At 48.7% G+C, this 20,995-nt stretch overlaps 1 protein-coding gene across 2 annotated transcripts in view; it reads right to left on the reverse strand.

Moving 5' to 3' along the window:
- LOC123761547 (glutamyl aminopeptidase) overlaps positions 1 to 20,995 on the reverse strand; it is a 705,879-nt gene that overhangs the window by 60,572 nt on the left and 624,312 nt on the right. For both annotated transcript variants that reach the window (XM_069330802.1, XM_069330803.1), the window contains exons 10-11: positions 6,642 to 6,878; positions 1,968 to 2,118 (exon numbers count right to left, since the gene is read on the reverse strand). In XM_069330802.1, the coding sequence (XP_069186903.1) occupies positions 1,968 to 2,118; positions 6,642 to 6,878 (388 nt within the window). The remainder of the gene's footprint in view (positions 1 to 1,967; positions 2,119 to 6,641; positions 6,879 to 20,995) is intronic.

Here is a 20,995-nt window from a genome sequence, read left to right on the forward strand (position 1 = left end):
GCCGCAATGCGTAAATCACCAGTCACGAGTGACCGCAGGTAGAGAAACTTTGAGAGCGCGCTACGCAACTCCAACTTTTAAAACTAGATAAAATTTCACAGCCTTTATTTATTATTCTATTTACATGAAACTTGCACATTATATGTAGAAAATACGCCTCTATAAACGCATGTCATTATTCTTATCTACGTAGATTTATTGATTTTATAAATAATGATACACCTCATTTTGTTGCATACGTTTTTGGGAAACTTTTATAAAATCTGTATTATTGCACTAAATACATCTGGGATAATAATGTGACATGCAAATCTTTATTATATAGTAAGGTCATAGCTGAGTGTCGTATAAATGATTTTGGTTCACAATTGTGGGCTGTGAAATTTTTTGAACATGGTTGAAAAATTCGTCTTTTTTTTGTTTTTGTTTTTTCTCCGTCTCTATTTAGGCTGAGATGCTGAAACTTGGCCTAGGTGCAGCACCTTTCACATGTATCAGGATAATAAATTATGAATACCCTACAACAATTTTTTAAATCCGGGGACTTGGCCCCTTAAGTACTGTCTGTTGCAAATTATCTGTCAATTGGACAGGTGATACGGGTTCACGGAAGTCAAGGTAATTAACTCCGATCAGGGTTGATCGACTCACATGAAAGCTCCATTGTTGCATTAACGTAACGTCAGTTATTAATATCTGTCAGTTGGACAGGTAATTTGATTGACTCTTGGGAGAGTAAAGTCATTGTTAAGTAATGTAGACGTGGTGATTAGTTATCGGCCCGTGGGATTGCACTAGTCACCTGAGTTCATTGGGGTATGGAAGACTCCAGAGGGAATTCATTTCGCTGATGTCATAATTGCTGAGCCAGTGTGAGAGGTGACGTATTTGTGTATAATTAATTATTGATCTTCGAGATAGTAATTAATTGCTTGAGGATAGTCAAGGGTGATTGCCGTCCTCTTAGCACTTTGGACATAGAAATTGTAGTAAATTATCGAATGGATGATAGTAACCGATAACGTAACTCCCGCTGGGATTAATCAGCTGTCCATAGTACAGGGATTAATGGGGATTATTCGCCGAACGCTTGACGGGTAAATTGTTTGTCTAATTCCGAGTTATGAGTGACAGTTTACAGTTTAATTTGTCAGTGGGAGTCAAGATTAAGTTAACTTAAGTGCTCTATTAATATTAACGTAATCAATTAGTCATTGATTGTTGATCGTCTGATAGACGAAGTGTTAACGTAAGAATTTAATTAAGGAGGGTTGCTGGCGTTGCCAGTAACCCCATTAGTCATTGTCATGTCATTGATAGGCTGCTGTCTTGAAAGCATTGCAACTGCTACTGCAGGGAAAAGCTGCAAAGAGTGTAAAGTAACGTAAAGAGTGTAAAGTAAAAAGTTGTTGCATAGTGATTATAGATTACTATGTTTTGCTTGGTTGATTCCTCTGTGATCACTCAGTATGTTCAAGTTAGTTCATTTGTGCAGCACTCGTGGCTGGTGTCGAGCTGTCAGTAAAGGTGTCACAGGAAGGATTTCGAGTAATCTCACTCCACTCATATTACTAATTTACATTTGTTCTGCCATGTTGCCTGAAATTATTATTGCAATTCATATGAGACTGCTTCATGAGTTTAGAGCTGAATTCATAGCACCACACAACAAAATAATATGTTATGAGAACCCGGGACCTACTCGTTAGATTCGCTCCAGCGATAAGCGAAGGTCAACAGCTCAGTGAAAAGGATCTCAAACTGTTGAGGTCTCTGCGTTTGTTCGCGCCTAGTCTTTTTCTCTATGGTCTCTAGAGAGGGGAATGAGTTGCTTACTACACTTAGCGTATTAGCTAAGGAGGTCCTTCCTCAGGAGGACCATCTAGACTTTCAGTTTAAAGTTGACAGATGTAATACTAGAATAATAATAACGAAAAATCTCACAAGAACAGTACTGAATGTCTCACGTTTATCCATGTCCCTGTAGAACCACTCTTGTTGACGGGGGGACACGTCGGTGATGTAGGTGACAGGGATGTCCCACCGGTACCCATACGGGGAGTCGTCCTTGCTTTTTGTCTCTGGGTCGCTCAGGAACCTCATCTGTCTCACCTCCAGCTTTTGCACGAGAGAGAAAAGCAATATAATTAGACGGGTTGTTCGAAGTGCCCGTCTATATAGTATACTGCGAGTGCCCGTCTATATAGTATACTGCGAGTGCCCGTCTATAGAGTATACTGCGAGTACCCGTCTATATAGTATACTGCGAGTGCCCGTCTATATAGTATACTGCGAGTGCCCGTCTATAGAGTATACTGCGAGTACCCGTCTATATAGTATACTGCGAGTGCCCGTCTATATAGTATACTGCGAGTGCCCGTCTATAGAGTATACTGCGAGTACCCGTCTATATAGTATACTGCGAGTGCCCGTCTATATAGTATACTGCGAGTGCCCGTCTATATAGTATACTGCGAGTGCCCGTCTATATAGTATACTGCGAGTACCCGTCTATATAGTATACTGCGAGTGCCCGTCTATATAGTATACTGCGAGTGCCCGTCTATAGAGTATACTGCGAGTACCCGTCTATATAGTATACTGCGAGTGCCCGTCTATATAGTATACTGCGAGTGCCCGTCTATAGAGTATACTGCGAGTACCCGTCTATATAGTATACTGCGAGTGCCCGTCTATATAGTATACTGCGAGTGCCCGTCTATATAGTATACTGCGAGTGCCCGTCTATATAGTATACTGCGAGTGCCCGTCTATATAGTATACTGCGAGTGCCCGTCTATATAGTATACTGCGAGTGCCCGTCTATATAGTATACTGCGAGTGCCCGTCTATATAGTATACTGCGAGTGCCCGTCTATATAGTATACTGCGAGTGCCCGACCATACAAAACACTGGGAATGCCTGTACATAAAATATACTGAATATTCCTGTCCATACTATATACTGAGACTATCCTTCCAGGGTCTATTAATACAGTATACTCAGTGTCGTCTATATAATAAACTGAGAGGTTGATTAAATCTTTAATATACTTTGGAAGTTGACCAGACCACACACTAGAAATTGAAGGGACGACGACGTTTCGGTCCGTCCTGGACCATTCTCAAGTCGTTTGTGACAATCGACTTGAGAATGGTCCAGGACGGACCTGAACGTCGTCGTCCCTTCAATTTCTAGTGTGTGGTCTGGTCAACATACTTCAGCCACGTTATTGTGACTCATCGCCTGTATACTTTGGAAGTTTCCATCTATACAATAGGGTGGGCGTTCCCGGCTATACACCTACACACTTGGTCTAAGCGGTCTCGCTTCATGCAGGTCAACGTTCAATCCCCGACCGTCCAAGAGGTTGGGCACCATTCTTCCATCCCTTCCCCCGTCCCATCCCAAACCCTTATCCTGTGATAAGGATTTGGTATTCTGTGAACACAGTGTGAGCAGTGAACACAGTGTGAACAGTGAACAGAGTGTGAACAGTGAACACAGTGTGAACAGTGAACAGAGTGTGAACAGTGAACACAGTGTGAACACTGAGCACAGTGTGAACAGTGAACACAGTGTGAACAGTGAGAAGTGTGCAGCCATTAAATGCACAATCAATTAATGACTGTTGATTTATGGAACCAGGTTTATTGATCTATAAATAACTTACCTGTAACACACTAGACATACCGGTAACACACTAGACATACCAGTAACACACTAGACATACCGGTAACACACTAGACATACCAGTAACACACTAGACATACCAGTAACACACTAGACATACCAGTAACACACTAGACATACCAGTAACACACTAGACATACCAGTAACACACTAGACATACTAGTAACACACTAGACATACCAGTAACACACTAGACATACTGGTAACACACTAGACACAACCAGTAACACACTAGACATACTGGTAACACACTAGACATACCGGTAACACACTAGACATACCGGTAACACACTAGACATACCGGTAACACACTAGACATACCAGTAACACACTAGACATACCAGTAACACACTAGACATACCAGTAACACACTAGACATACCAGTAACACACTAGACATACCAGTAACACACTAGACATACCAGTAACACACTAGACATACTAGTAACACACTAGAAATACCAGTAACACACTAGACATACTGGTAACACACTAGACACAACCAGTAACACACTAGACATACTGGTAACACACTAGACATACCGGTAACACACTAGACATACTGGGAACACACTAGACATACTGGTAACACACTAGACATACTGGGAACACACTAGACATACCAGTAACACACTAGACATACTGGTAACACACTAGACATACCGGTAACACACTAGACATACTGGGAACACACTAGACATACCAGTAACACACTAGACATACCAGTAACACACTAGACATACCAGTAACACACTAGACATACCGGTAACACACTAGACATACCAGTAACACACTAGACATACCAGTAACACACTAGACATACTGGTAACACACTAGACATACCGGTAACACACTAGACATACTGGGAACACACTAGACATACCAGTAACACACTAGACATACCAGTAACACACTAGACATACTAGTGCCACACTAGACATACCAGTAACACACTAGACATACCAGTAACACACTAGACATACCAGTAACACACTAGACATACCAGTAACACACTAGACATACTGGTAACACACTAGACATACTGGTAACACACTAGACATACTGGTAACACACTAGACATACCAGTAACACACTAGACATACCAGTAACACACTAGACATACCAGTAACACACTAGACATACCAGTAACACACTAGACATACCGGTAACACACTAGACATACTGGTAACACACTAGACATAACAGTAACACACTAGACATACTGGTAACACACTAGACATACCAATAACACACTAGACATACCAATAACACACTAGACATACTGGTAACACACTAGACATACCAGTAACACACTAGACATACCAGTAACACACTAGACATACCGGTAACACACTAGACATACCAGTAACACACTAGACATACCAGTAACACACTAGACATACTGGTAACACACTAGACATACCGGTAACACACTAGACATACCAGTAACACACTAGACATACCGGTAACACACTAGACATACCAGTAACACACTAGACATACCAGTAACACACTAGATATACTGGTAACACACTAGACATACTGGTAACACACTAGACATACTGGTAACACACTAGACATACCAGTAACACACTAGACATACCAGTAACACACTAGACATACCAGTAACACACTAGACATACCAGTAACACACTAGACATACCAGTAACACACTAGACATACCGGTAACACACTAGACATACTGGTAACACACTAGACATACCAGTAACACACTAGACATACTGGGAACACACTAGACATACCAGTAACACACTAGACATACTGGGAACACACTAGACATACCAGTAACACACTAGACATACCAGTAACACACTAAACATACCAGTAACATACTAGACATACCAGTAACACACTAGACATACTGGTAACACACTAGACATACTGGTAACACACTAGACATACTGGGAACACACTAGACATACCAGTAACACACTAGACATACTGGGAACACACTAGACATACCGGTAACACACTAGACATACTGGGAACACGCTAGACATACTGGTAACACACTAGACATACCAGTAACACACTAGACATACCAGTAACACACTAGACATACCAGTAACACACTAGACTTTCCAGTAACACACTAGACATACTGGTAACACACTAGACATACTGGTAACACACTAGACATACCGGTAACACACTAAACATACCGGTAACACACTAGACATACCAGTAACACACTAGACATACCAGTAACACACTAGACATACTGGTAACACACTAGACATACCGGTAACACACTAGACATACCAGTAACACACTAGACATACTGGTAACACACTAGACATACCGGTAACACACTAGACATACAAGTAACACACTAGACATACTGGTAACACACTAGACATACCAATAACACACTAGACATACCAGTAACACACTAGACATACCAGTAACACACTAGACATACCAGTAACACACTAGACATACCAGTAACACACTAGACATACTGGTAACACACTAGACATACCAGTAACACACTAGACATACCGGTAACACACTAGACATACCAGTAACACACTAGACATACTGGTAACACACTAGACATACCAGCAACACACTAGACATACCAGTAACACACTAGACATACCAGTAACACACTAGACATACTGGTAACACACTAGACATACCGGTAACACACTAGACATACCAGTAACACACTAGACATACTGGTAACACACTAGACATACCAGTAACACACTAGACATACCAGTAACACACTAGACATACCAGTAACACACGAGACATACCAGTAACACACTAGACATACCGGTAACACACTAGACATACTGGTAACACACTAGACATACCAGTAACACACTAGACATACCAGTAACACACTAGACATACCAGTAACACACTAGACATACCAGTAACACACTAGACATACCAGTAACACACTAGACATAACCTACCAGGTTGGGGTGGTCGGGGGAGGAGGTGACGGAGAGGACAGGGAAGCCCATCTGGCGTGTCCAGGTGTCCATGATGGTGGTAATGTTGAGGTGCTCCTCCAGCACGGCCTCCAGCTCCGCCCACAGGTCCCGAGTGACAGCGTTGTCGTACTGGTAGCGTCGGAGGAAGTTGCTCACGCCAGCACGGAAGTGTTCAGGACCCATGAAGTTCTCCAGCATGCGCAGGACCGACGCGCCCTGCGAGGAGGCCCACAACTTTTATGTCTGCCACACTCGCCGCCGGCAAGCCTGGCCTGGAGCCAGATTCACGAAGCAAGCAGTTTTGCAAGCGCTTACGAACCTGTACATCTTTTTACAATCTTTGGCGACTTTGTTTACAATTATTAAACAGTTAATGAGCTACGAGGCACTAGGAGGCTGTTTATAACAATAACAACAGTTGATTAGGAAGTTTCATGCTTGTAAACTGTTTAATAAATGTAACCAAAGCCGTCAAAGACTGAGAAAAGATGCACACGATCGTAAGTACTTGCGTAACTGTTTCGTGAATCTGGCCTCTGTGTGCACCATCTTCAACCACAAACACAAATATCTGAGGTATGGGAATTATCAGGGAATTTCGCCACGTCATTACTATTATGTAACAATTGTAAGGGGTCAGGATAAGGTTTTGGGATGGGACGGGAGGGCCGGAATACTGCCCAACCACTTGGACGGTCGGAGATTGAACGCCGACCTGCATGAAGCAAGACCGTCGCTGTACCGTCGAGCCCAAGAGGTTGGAATTAAGCATTACATGACTGTGAAAGTTTTTCTACTGAAAATATGTCATTAATCAATCGATGAGGTAAAGTTAAAACGTATCTTAAATTAAGATAATGATGCACATGGATATACATAGATATACATGGATATACATATATATATGGATATACATAGATATGTGCGTAAATCACGAAAATTAACACGTGATGAAAAATGTGACAGTGTTAGACCACGGAGAAAGAACTGAAACAGGAATTTCCTTAAGTACTTTCGCATATTAATACATCTTCAGAAGGAATGATTTCGATTTACAAGTCAAGTATTGGACATAAATAGAGGCAGGAGAGAGAGGTGAAGTGAAGTGAGGTACAATGACAAATTAATGGGAATTAGGTGGCTACAAATAAGAGCCGCAAAACAACTTCAGAAGGCCTATTGGCCCATGCGAGGCAGCTCCTATTTATACCCACTAATATATTCACCAATAGATATACATGAATATACATAGATATACACACAAAGGTCAGAATAGCGTGATGCATCAAATGAACAAATCCACAAGGGCCGTGATGAGGGTTCGAACCTACGCCCGAGAGGATCCCAGACGCCCCTTAATCGACTGAGCTACGACATGGTTAAAAGAATTGCAACCGGGAGTTCAACTTGACCTCAAATTGAAGTGGTAGAATAGCTTATTGGCAGAGCTCGGGTGCATGGGGGAATTGTATAAAAACCTGGTTTGTGTCTCGGAGAGACTGCAGGATCCGTGTGAGGTCAAGTTGAACTCCCGGTTGCATTTCTTTTAACCATGTCGTAGCTCAGTCAATTAAGGCGTGTCTATATACCCTTCAAAAGGGAAGGAAACTTCGGAGAAGAAAAAATCTCCGAAGTTTCCTTCCCTTTTGAAGGGTGTGGGGTGGTGGTGTAAGGGTTAGCGTGTCAGTTATGCCAGGTGCGCGAACACTTATGCTTAGTCACTGAAAATTTTACCCTAGGCTATTATTAATAAATATTTGCCCCAAATTTATGAGCCAATACCCCAGTTACTTCCCTACGAAATTATAGGGCTAATAAAACCAAATTCAGCAGCCAGTACAACAGACAACAGGCTAGTAATAGTATGTTGTACCTCAGATCATACATGGCCACAATGGACATGTCACTGGATAAGTGAACAAATGTGATCAATTAATCCAGTCAAATGTGACCCCCCCCAAAGTATTTGAAAGCCACACAGAGGTGGCTAAGCAAAAATTACAAAGGGCTGCAGAGGCTGCAAAAATTTACCTTCAAATCCTCCTTGAACAAAGTGGTCAACCAGACAAGCTAGACACCTTCCGTGCCGAAACTGTACAATATGAGGAGGATATCCAAGAGCGCCTCGATAAATAAATACAGTTCCTAGAACAATAATATATAAACTCTGTCTCTCAAATTGTTCTAACAACAAATGGAGGTAATAAAATACATCTGAATCATTCAATGAAGTTCATCTTCCTGCCATTGATTTACCTCAATTTCATGACATGAGGAAACATGACATGAGGAGATGACGAAAACTTTGAATGTTACTGGCACACGTTCGATTCATTAGTAACTCTTAAGTTTCCATTAATAAAACAAAGAAATTTCTTTATTTGGGAAGTACCCTTAAGGGAGAAGCAAATCCAGTTATTGATCATCTGATTCCAAGGGTATGGCGACTACGATACTTCCATACAGTTGTTAGAAGTCAACTATAGTAACAAAGAGATTGCTATTGCTAAGCTCTGCTGTAAACTGAGAGTAATACCTACACCAGAAACAACACCTGACGCTCTTCAAGAATTTAGACTCCAAGTGGAGACTCTAGTCAAAGCTCTTGCTGCCTAGGCAGATGTGCCTTGAGCAGAATAGGTGTTAAAATTAGAGGTTCAGAAAAAATTCCCCAAATAAATTTTAGCCTCCATCTATTCCAATTATTGGAAAGACATCAATGCCCTGGATGAAATATATGATGGCTTGAGGATGACGGTGAACCGCATGAGAACCCACAAGACAATACCAACAACGAGTTCATCAACGGACAAGTCTAAACCGACGAGGTTCGCTGAGGACCCAGGAACTAATAATAAAACAAGGCATACAACAAGTAGTCCAACTTAATCTAAACAATCTGTTTCCACACTAAAGTGGAAACAAGGCAGTGTGGGCACTTATACAGTGGGACGCTCCAAGTCTACAGTTACTCTACCACCCAAGGCGGTCACTTCAAAAGGTGCTGTAGGCTATGGAACATGTTTGTTCTGTCAAGAAGACCATTCAATATACAACTGCACCAATTATCATGATTGTGATGCGCATGTCGAGCGACTCAGGGAGTTGCAAAATTGCATGAGGTTCCTCATGAAACACAACCCCATCGACTGTGAGATCCAGTCATACCCCCTGTAATAGGTGTAACTAGGGTCAGCACCACGCAGCATTGTGCGGGGACTCCAGATTACAGTCTCCAAACCCCCCAGGGTAGAAGATAACATTCCCACCACAGTTCAGTACTGCAAGGAGCGACAGAATATCTGTGTCCTATCGACAAAGTCAACAAATAATGCGACGTTACCTACTGCCCAACTTACCATCCAAAATAAGAGGGCCAGGGGTCCATACCCGTGGGTTGACCAGGGGTCCATACCCGTGGGTTGACCAGGGGTCCATACCCGTGGGTTGACCAGGGGTCCATACCCGTGGGTTGACCAGGGGTCCATACCCGTGGGTTGACCAGGGGTCCATACCCGAGGGTTGACCAGGGGTCCCAGAGAACATTTGACACTAAAAAGGTGGCAGATGATCTACAATTAAATCCTGTAACTTAGGTGACAGTGAATATATCAGGGTTCTATGCTGATACAGGACCACAAGTCTACCAGGTGGTACAACCATCAGTACCATTTAGGCGGCTACGTCTGTCAAGTATAAGCCATTGTATGGACACAATTCCAACCGACCTACATGTACAAGGTTTGGGAGCTACCAAAAAATTACTGAGATAAAGAGGAATAAAATTGTCAGGTAAAATTACGTCTGATCCCCTCACCGACGTAGGAATTCTTGTAGGTGCGGACTACTATAACAAATTCATCATTAGCCAAACTAAATATGAGGGAATAAACCTGTTAAATTCTCAGGAGGCAATTTACTCAGTCCCAGTATTAAGCCTGAGGAGACCCTGCAGATAAACAATTCAAATAGAAGTTTAAATTTGTCAGTTGAATATATAACTCCAGTAAAATATACTAGGAAAATACAGCTGACTACATCTACAGAAGTTGATTTTTATATCATCATTTAAAGTTGAAGATGAGTCCATGAGGCCACAGTGGCAAATCAGTGAACAGTAGCATTAACAATTACAAGTCACTGCGACCAATGTCACTGAACCCACTGTAGTCTCAGAACCATCTTTGACTTTAATGACTGAGTACATTCGATCCCCTGAACCAATTAAACCAAAAAATTGATTACTAACTTTATTAGCAAAAATAAACTCCTGCAAATAAGAACAATGGACCATTCCTAATAATAATTTAACCATAACCTGATATGTTATGTCTTTTATAAGGATGTTTTTGCATTTTTTTACTGTGTAATAATCCACTTTAGCACCATACAGTCCGCTATCGAAATAAATAAATTATTAAAAAATATTTGTAAATAAATTATAAATAATTAAATGAAATAATTAATACTTGTAATTAAAATAAACAATAAAATCACACGAGTAAGTTTTCCCCACAACACACAAGTCGTGTTACACTGTACAGGACCTGACCCTCCACACTATACAGGACCTGACCCTCCACACTGTACGGGACCTGACCCTCCACACTGTACAGGACCTGACCCTCCACACTATACAGGACCTGACCCTCCACACTGTACGGGACCTGACCCTCCACACTGTACAGGACCTGACCCTCCACACTATACAGGACCTGACCCTCCACACTGTACGGGACCTGACCCTCCACACTGTACAGGACCTGACCCTCCACACTGTACAGGACCTGACCCTCCACACTGTACGGGACCTGACCCTCCACACTGTACGGGACCTGACCCTCCACACTGTACGGGACCTGACCCTCCACACTGTACATGACCTGACCCTCCACACTGTACATGACCTGACCCTCCACACTGTACAGGACCTGACCCTCCACACTGTACATGACCTGACCCTCCACACTGTACGGGACCTGACCCTCCACACTGTATGGGACCTGACCCTCCACACTGTATGGGACCTGACCCTCCACACTGTACATGACCTGACCCTCCACACTGTACAGGACCTGACCCTCCACACTGTACATGACCTGACCCTCCACACTGTACAGGACCTGACCCTCCACACTGTACAGGACCTGACCCTCCACACTGTACAGGACCTGACCCTCCACACTGTACAGGACCTGACCCTCCACACTGTACAGGACCTGACCCTCCACACTGTACAGGACCTGACCCTCCACACTGTACAGGACCTGACCCTCCACACTGTACAGGACCTGACCCTCCACACTGTACAGGACCTGACCCTCCACACTGTACAGGACCTGACCCTCCACACTGTACAGGACCTAACCCTCCACACTGTACAGGACCTGACCCTCCACACTGTACAGGACCTGACCCTCCACACTGTACAGGGCCTGACCCTCCACACTTTACAGGACCTGACCCTCCACACTGTACAGGACCTGACCCTCCACACTGTACAGGACCTGACCCTCCACACTGTACAGGACCTGACCCTCCACAAAGTACAGGACCTAACCCTCCACACAGTACAGGACCTGACCCTCCACACTGTACAGGACCTGACCCTCCACACTGTACAGGACCTGACCCTCCACACTGTACAGGACCTGACCCTCCACACTTTACTGGACCTGACCCTCCACACTGTACAGGACCTGACCCTCCACACTATACAGGACCTGACCCTCCACACTGTACAGGACCTGACCCTCCACACTGTACAGGACCTGACCCTCCACACTGTACAGGACCTGACCCTCCACACTATACAGGACCTGACCCTCCACACTGTACATGACCTGACCCTCCACACTATACAGGACCTGACCCTCCACACTGTACATGACCTGACCCTCCACACTTTACAGGACCTGACCCTCCACACTGTACAGGACCTGACCCTCCACACTGTACAGGACCTGACCCTCCACACTGTACAGGACCTGACCCTCCACACTGTACATGACCTGACCCTCCACACTTTACAGGACCTGACCCTCCACACTGTACATGACCTGACCCTCCACACTGTACATGACCTGACCCTCCACACTGTACATGATCTGACCCTCCACACTGTACAGGACCTGACCCTCCACACTGTACATGACCTGACCCTCCACACTGTACATGATCTGACCCTCCACACTGTACAGGACCTGACCCTCCACACTGTACATGACCTGACCCTCCACACTGTACATGACCTGACCCTCCACACTGTACAGGACCTGACCCTCCACACTGTACATGACCTGACCCTCCACACTGTACAAGACCTGACCCTCCACACTGTAAAGGACCTGACCCTCCACACTGTACAGGACCTGACCCTCCACACTGTACATGACCTGACCCTCCACACTGTACATGACCTGACCCTCCACACTGTACAGGACCTGACCCTCCACACTGTACATGACCTGACCCTCCACACTGTACAAGACCTGACTCTCCACACTGTAAAGGACCTGACCCTCCACACTGTACAGGACCTGACCCTCCACACTGTACAGGACCTGACCCTCCACACTGCATGGGACCTGACCCTCCACACTGTACATGACCTGACCCTCCACACTTTACAGGACCTGACCCTCCACACTGTATGGGACCTGACCCTCCACACTGTATGGGACCTGACCCTCCACACTGTATGGGACCTGACCCTGCACACTGTACATGACCAGACCCTCCTCACTGTATGGAACCTGACCCTCCACACTGTATGGGACCTGACCCTCCACACTGTACATGACCTGACCCTCCACACTGTACAGGACCTGACCCTCCACACTGTACATGACCTGACCCTCCACACTGTACATGACCTGACCCTCCACACTGTACGGGACCTGACCCTCCACACTGTACAGGACCTGACCCTCCACACTGTACATGACCTGACCCTCCACACTGTACAGGCCCTGACCCTCCACACTGTACAGGACCTGACCCTCCACACTGTACAGGACCTGACCCTCCACACTGTACAGGACCTGACCCTCCACACTGTACATGACCTGACCCTCCACACTGTACAGGACCTGACTCTCCACACTGTACAGGACCTGACCCTCCACACTGTACAGGACCTGATCCTCCACACTGTACAGGACCTCACCCTCCACACTGTACAGGACCTCACCCTCCACACTGTATGGGACCTGACCCTCCACACTGTATGGGACCTGACCCTCCACACTGTATGGGACATGACCCTCCACACTGTATGGGACCTGACCCTCCACACTGTACATGACCTGACCCTCCACATTGTACGGGACCTGACCCTTCACACTGTACAAGACCTGAACCTCCACACTGTACAGGACCTGACCCTTCACACTGTACATGACCTGACCCTCCACGCTGTACGGGACCTGACCCTCCACACTGTACGGGACCTGACCCTCCACACTGTACGGGACCTGACCCTCCACACTGTACAGGACCTGACCCTCTACACTGTACATGACCTGACCCTTCACACTGTACAGGACCTGACCCTCCACACTGTACAGGACCTGACCCTCAACACTGTACAGGACCTGACCCTCCACACTGTATGGGACCTGACCCTCCACACTGTATGGGACCTGACCCTCCACACTGTATGGGACCTGACCCTCCACACTGTACATGACCTGACCCTCCACACTGTACGGGACCTGACCCTCCACACTATACAGGACCTGACAATGCACACTGTACATGACCAGACCCTCCACACTGTTCAGGACCTGACCCTCCACACTGTACAGGACCTGACCCTCCACACTGTATGGGACCTGACCCTCCACACTGTACAGGACCTGACCCTCCACACTGTACAGGACCTGACCCTCCACACTATACAGGACCTGACCCTCCACACTGTACATGACCTAACCCTCCACACTGTACATGACCTGACCCTCCACACTGTACATGACCTGACCCTCCACACTGTACATGACCTGACCCTCCACACTGTACAGGACCAGACCATCCACCCTGTACATGACCTGACCCTCCACACTGTACAGGACCAGACCCTCCACACTGTACAGGACCTGACCCTCCACACTGTATGGGACCTGACCCTCCACACTGTATGGGACCTGACCCTCCACACTGTAAATGACCTGACCCTCCACACTGTACATAACCTGACCCCTCCACACTGTACATGTCCTGACCCTCCACACTGTACATGACCTGACCCCTCCACACTGTACATGACCTGACCCTCCACACTGTACATGACCTGACCCTCCACACTGTACATGACCTGACCCTCCACACTGTACGGGACCTGACCCTCCACACTGTATGGGACCTGACCCTCCACACTGTACATGACCTGACCCTCCACACTGTACATGACCTGACCCTCCACACTGTACGGGACCTGACCCTCCACACTGTACGGGACCTGACCCTCCACACTGTACATGACCTGACCCTCCACACTGTACATGACCTGACCCTCTACACTGTACATGACCTGACCCTCCACACGGTACAGGACCTGACCCTCCACACTGTACGGGACCTGGCCCTCTACACTGTACATGACCTGACCCTCCACACTGTACATGACCTGACCCTCCACACTGTACAGGACCTGACCCTCCACACTGTACATGACCTGACCCTCCACACGGTACAGGACCTGACCCTCCACACTGTACGGGACATGAACCTCCACACTGTACATGACCTGACCCTCCCCACTGTACAGGACCTGACCCTCCACACTGTACATGACCTGACCCTCTACACTGTACATGACCTGACCCTCCACACTGTACATGACCTGACCCTCCACACTGTACAGGACCTGACCCTCCACACTGTACATGACCTGACCCTCCACACTGTACAGGACCTGACCCTCCACACTGTACGGGACCTGACCCTCCACACTGTACAGGACTTGACCCTCCACACTGTACATGACCTGACCCTCCACACTGTACAGGACCTGACCCTCCACACGGTACGGGACCTGACCCTCCACACTGTACATGACCTGACCCTCCACACTGTACAGGACCTGACCCTCCACACTGTACATGACCTGACCCTCTACACTGTACATGACCTGACCCTCCACACTGTACAGGACCTGACCCTCCACACTGTACGGGACCTGACCCTCCACACTGTACATGACCTGACCCTTCACACTGTACAGGACCTGACCCTCCACACTGTACATGACCTGACCCCCCACACTGTACATGACCAGACCCTCCTCACTGTACAGGACCTGACCCTCCACACTGTACAGGACCTGACGCTCCACACTGTACGGGACCTGACCCTCACACTGTACAGGACCTGACCCTCCACACTGTACGGGACCTGACCCTCCACACTCTACAGGACCTGACCCTCCTCACTGTACAGGACCTGACCCTCCACACTGTATCGGACCTGACCCTCACACTGTACAGGACCTGACGCTCCACACTGTACAGGACCTGACTCTCCACACTGTACAGGACCTGACCCTCCACACTGTACAGGACCTGACCCTCCACACTCTACAGGACCGGCCCTCCACACTGTACAGGACCTGACCCTCCACACTGTACAGGACCTGACCCTCCTTACTGTATGGGACCTGACCCTCCACACTGTACATGACCTGACCCTCCACACTGTACAGGACCTGACCCTCCACACTGTACAGGACCTGACCCTCCATACTGTATGGGACCTGACCCTCCACACTGTACATGACCTGACCCTACACACTGTACAGGACCTGACCCTCCACACTGTACATGACCTGACCCTCCACACTGTACATGACCTGACCCTCCACACTGTATGGGACCTGACCCTCCACACTGTATGGGACCTGACCCTCCACACTGTACGTGACCTGACCCTCCACACTGTACATGACCTGACCCTCCACACTGTAGATGACCTGACCCTTCACACTGTACAGGACCTGACCCTCCACACTGTACGTGACCTGACCCTCCACACTGTACAGGACCTGACCCTCCACACTGTACATGACCTGACCCTCCACACTGTACGGAACCTGACCCTCCACACTGTACATGACCTGACCCTCCACACTGTACAGGACCTGACCCTCCACACTGTATGGGACCTGACCCTCCACACTGTACAGGACCTGACCCTCCACACTGTACAGGACCTGACCCTCCACACATTACAGGACCTGACCCTCCACACTGTACAGGACCTGACCCTCCACACTGTACAGGACCTGACCCTCTACACTGTACAAGACCTGACCCTCCACACTGTAAAGGACCTGACCCTCCACACTATACATAACCTGACCCTCCACATTGTACAGGACCTGACCATCCACACTGTACAGGACCTGACCCTCCACACTGTACAGGACCTGACCCTCCACACTGCATGGGACCTGACCCTCCACACTGTACAGGACCTGACCCTCCACACTGTATAGGACCTGACCCTCCACACTGTACATGACCTGACCCTCCACACTGTACATGACCTGACCCTCCACACTGTATGGGACCTGACCCTCGACACTGTACGGGACCTGACCCTCCACACTGTTCGGGACCTGACCCTCCACACTGGATGGGACCTGACCCTCCACACTGTACAGGACCTGACCCTCCACACTGTATGGGACCTGACCCTCCACACTGTAAATGACCTGACCCTCCACACTGTACATAACCTGACCCCTCCACACTGTACATGTCCTGACCCTCCACACTGTACATGACCTGACCCCTCCACACTGTACATGACCTGACCCTCCACACTGTACATGACCTGACCCTCCACACTGTACATGACCTGACCCTCCACACTGTACGGGACCTGACCCTCCACACTGTATGGGACCTGACCCTCCACACTGTACATGACCTGACCCTCCACACTGTACATGACCTGACCCTCCACACTGTACGGGACCTGACCCTCCACACTGTACGGGACCTGACCCTCCACACTGTACATGACCTGACCCTCCACACTGTACATGACCTGACCCTCTACACTGTACATGACCTGACCCTCCACACGGTACAGGACCTGACCCTCCACACTGTACGGGACCTGGCCCTCTACACTGTACATGACCTGACCCTCCACACTGTACATGACCTGACCCTCCACACTGTACAGGACCTGACCCTCCACACTGTACATGACCTGACCCTCCACACGGTACAGGACCTGACCCTCCACACTGTACGGGACATGAACCTCCACACTGTACATGACCTGACCCTCCCCACTGTACAGGACCTGACCCTCCACACTGTACATGACCTGACCCTCTACACTGTACATGACCTGACCCTCCACACTGTACATGACCTGACCCTCCACACTGTACAGGACCTGACCCTCCACACTGTACATGACCTGACCCTCCACACTGTACAGGACCTGACCCTCCACACTGTACGGGACCTGACCCTCCACACTGTACAGGACTTGACCCTCCACACTGTACATGACCTGACCCTCCACACTGTACAGGACCTGACCCTCCACACGGTACGGGACCTGACCCTCCACACTGTACATGACCTGACCCTCCACACTGTACAGGACCTGACCCTCCACACTGTACATGACCTGACCCTCTACACTGTACATGACCTGACCCTCCACACTGTACAGGACCTGACCCTCCACACTGTACGGGACCTGACCCTCCACACTGTACATGACCTGACCCTTCACACTGTACAGGACCTGACCCTCCACACTGTACATGACCTGACCCTCCACACTGTATGGGACCTGACCCTCCACACTGTATGGGACCTGACCCTCCACACTGTACATGACCTGACCCTCCACACTGTATGGGACCTGACCCTCCACACTGTACATGACCTGACCCTCCACACTGTACATGACCTGACCCCCCACACTGTACATGACCAGACCCTCCTCACTGTACAGGACCTGACCCTCCACACTGTACAGGACCTGACGCTCCACACTGTACGGGACCTGACCCTCACACTGTACAGGACCTGACCCTCCACACTGTACGGGACCTGACCCTCCACACTCTACAGGACCTGACCCTCCTCACTGTACAGGACCTGACCCTCCACACTGTATCGGACCTGACCCTCACACTGTACAGGACCTGACGCTCCACACTGTACAGGACCTGACTCTCCACACTGTACAGGACCTGACCCTCCACACTGTACAGGACCTGACCCTCCACACTCTACAGGACCGGCCCTCCACACTGTACAGGACCTGACCCTCCACACTGTACAGGACCTGACCCTCCTTACTGTATGGGACCTGACCCTCCACACTGTACATGACCTGACCCTCCACACTGTACAGGACCTGACCCTCCACACTGTACAGGACCTGACCCTCCATACTGTATGGGACCTGACCCTCCACACTGTACATGACCTGACCCTACACACTGTACAGGACCTGACCCTCCACACTGTACATGACCTGACCCTCCACACTGTACATGACCTGACCCTCCACACTGTATGGGACCTGACCCTCCACACTGTATGGGACCTGACCCTCCACACTGTACGTGACCTGACCCTCCACACTGTACATGACCTGACCCTCCACACTGTAGATGACCTGACCCTTCACACTGTACAGGACCTGACCCTCCACACTGTACGTGACCTGACCCTCCACACTGTACAGGATCTGACCCTCCACACTGTACATGACCTGACCCTCCACACTGTACGGAACCTGACCCTCCACACTGTACATGACCTGACCCTCCACACTGTACAGGACCTGACCCTCCACACTGTATGGGACCTGACCCTCCACACTGTACAGGACCTGACCCTCCACACTGTACAGGACCTGACCCTCCACACATTACAGGACCTGACCCTCCACACTGTACAGGACCTGACCCTCCACACTGTACAGGACCTGACCCTCTACACTGTACAAGACCTGACCCTCCACACTGTAAAGGACCTGACCCTCCACACTATACATAACCTGACCCTCCACATTGTACAGGACCTGACCATCCACACTGTACAGGACCTGACCCTCCACACTGTACAGGACCTGACCCTCCACACTGCATGGGACCTGACCCTCCACACTGTACAGGACCTGACCCTCCACACTGTATAGGACCTGACCCTCCACACTGTACATGACCTGACCCTCCACACTGTACATGACCTGACCCTCCACACTGTATGGGACCTGACCCTCGACACTGTACGGGACCTGACCCTCCACACTGTTCGGGACCTGACCCTCCACACTGGATGGGACCTGACCCTCCACACTGTACAGGACCTGACCCTCCACACTGTATGGGACCTGACCCTCCACACTGTATGGGACCTTACCCTCCACACTGTACGGGACCTGACCCTCCACACTGTATGGGACCTGACCCTCCACACTGTACATGACCTAACCCTCCAAACTGTACATGACCTGACCCTCCACACTGTACATGACCTGACCCTCCACACTGTACAGGACCTGACCCTCCACACTGTACGGGACCTGACCCTCAACACTGTATGGGACCTGACCCTCCACACTGTATGGGACCTGACCCTCCACACTGTACGGGACCTGACCCTCCACAGTGTATGGGACCTGACCCTCAACACTGTACGGGACCTTACCCTCCACACTGTATGGGACCTGACCCTCCACACTGTATGGGACCTGACCCTCCACACTGTATGGGACGTGACCCTCCACACTGTATGGGACCTGACCCTCCACACTGCATGGGACCTGACCCTCCACACTGTACGGGACCTGACCCTCCACAATGTACAGGACCTGACCCTCCACACTGTACATGACCTGACCCTCCACACTGTACGGGACCTGACCCTCCAAACTGTACAGGACCTGACCCTCCACACTGTACGGGACCTGACCCTCCACAGTGTATGGGACTTGACCCTCCACACTGTACATGACCTGACCCTCCACACTGTACGGGACCTGACCCTCAACACTGTACGGGACCTTACCCTCCACACTGTATGGGACCTGACCCTCCACACTGTATGGGACCTGACCCTCCACACTGTATGGGACCTGACCCTCCACACTGTGTGGGACCTGACCCTCCACACTGTATGGGACCTGACCCTCCACACTGCATGGGACCTGACCCTCCACACTGTATATGACCTGACCCTCCACACTGTACATGACCTGACCCTCCACACTGAACATGACCTGACCCTCCACACTGTATGGGACCTGACCCTCCACACTGTACGGGACCTGACCCTCCACACTGTACA

Source organism: Procambarus clarkii, chromosome 24, assembly GCF_040958095.1.
Source record: "Procambarus clarkii isolate CNS0578487 chromosome 24, FALCON_Pclarkii_2.0, whole genome shotgun sequence".
NCBI lineage: Eukaryota > Metazoa > Arthropoda > Malacostraca > Decapoda > Cambaridae > Procambarus > Procambarus clarkii.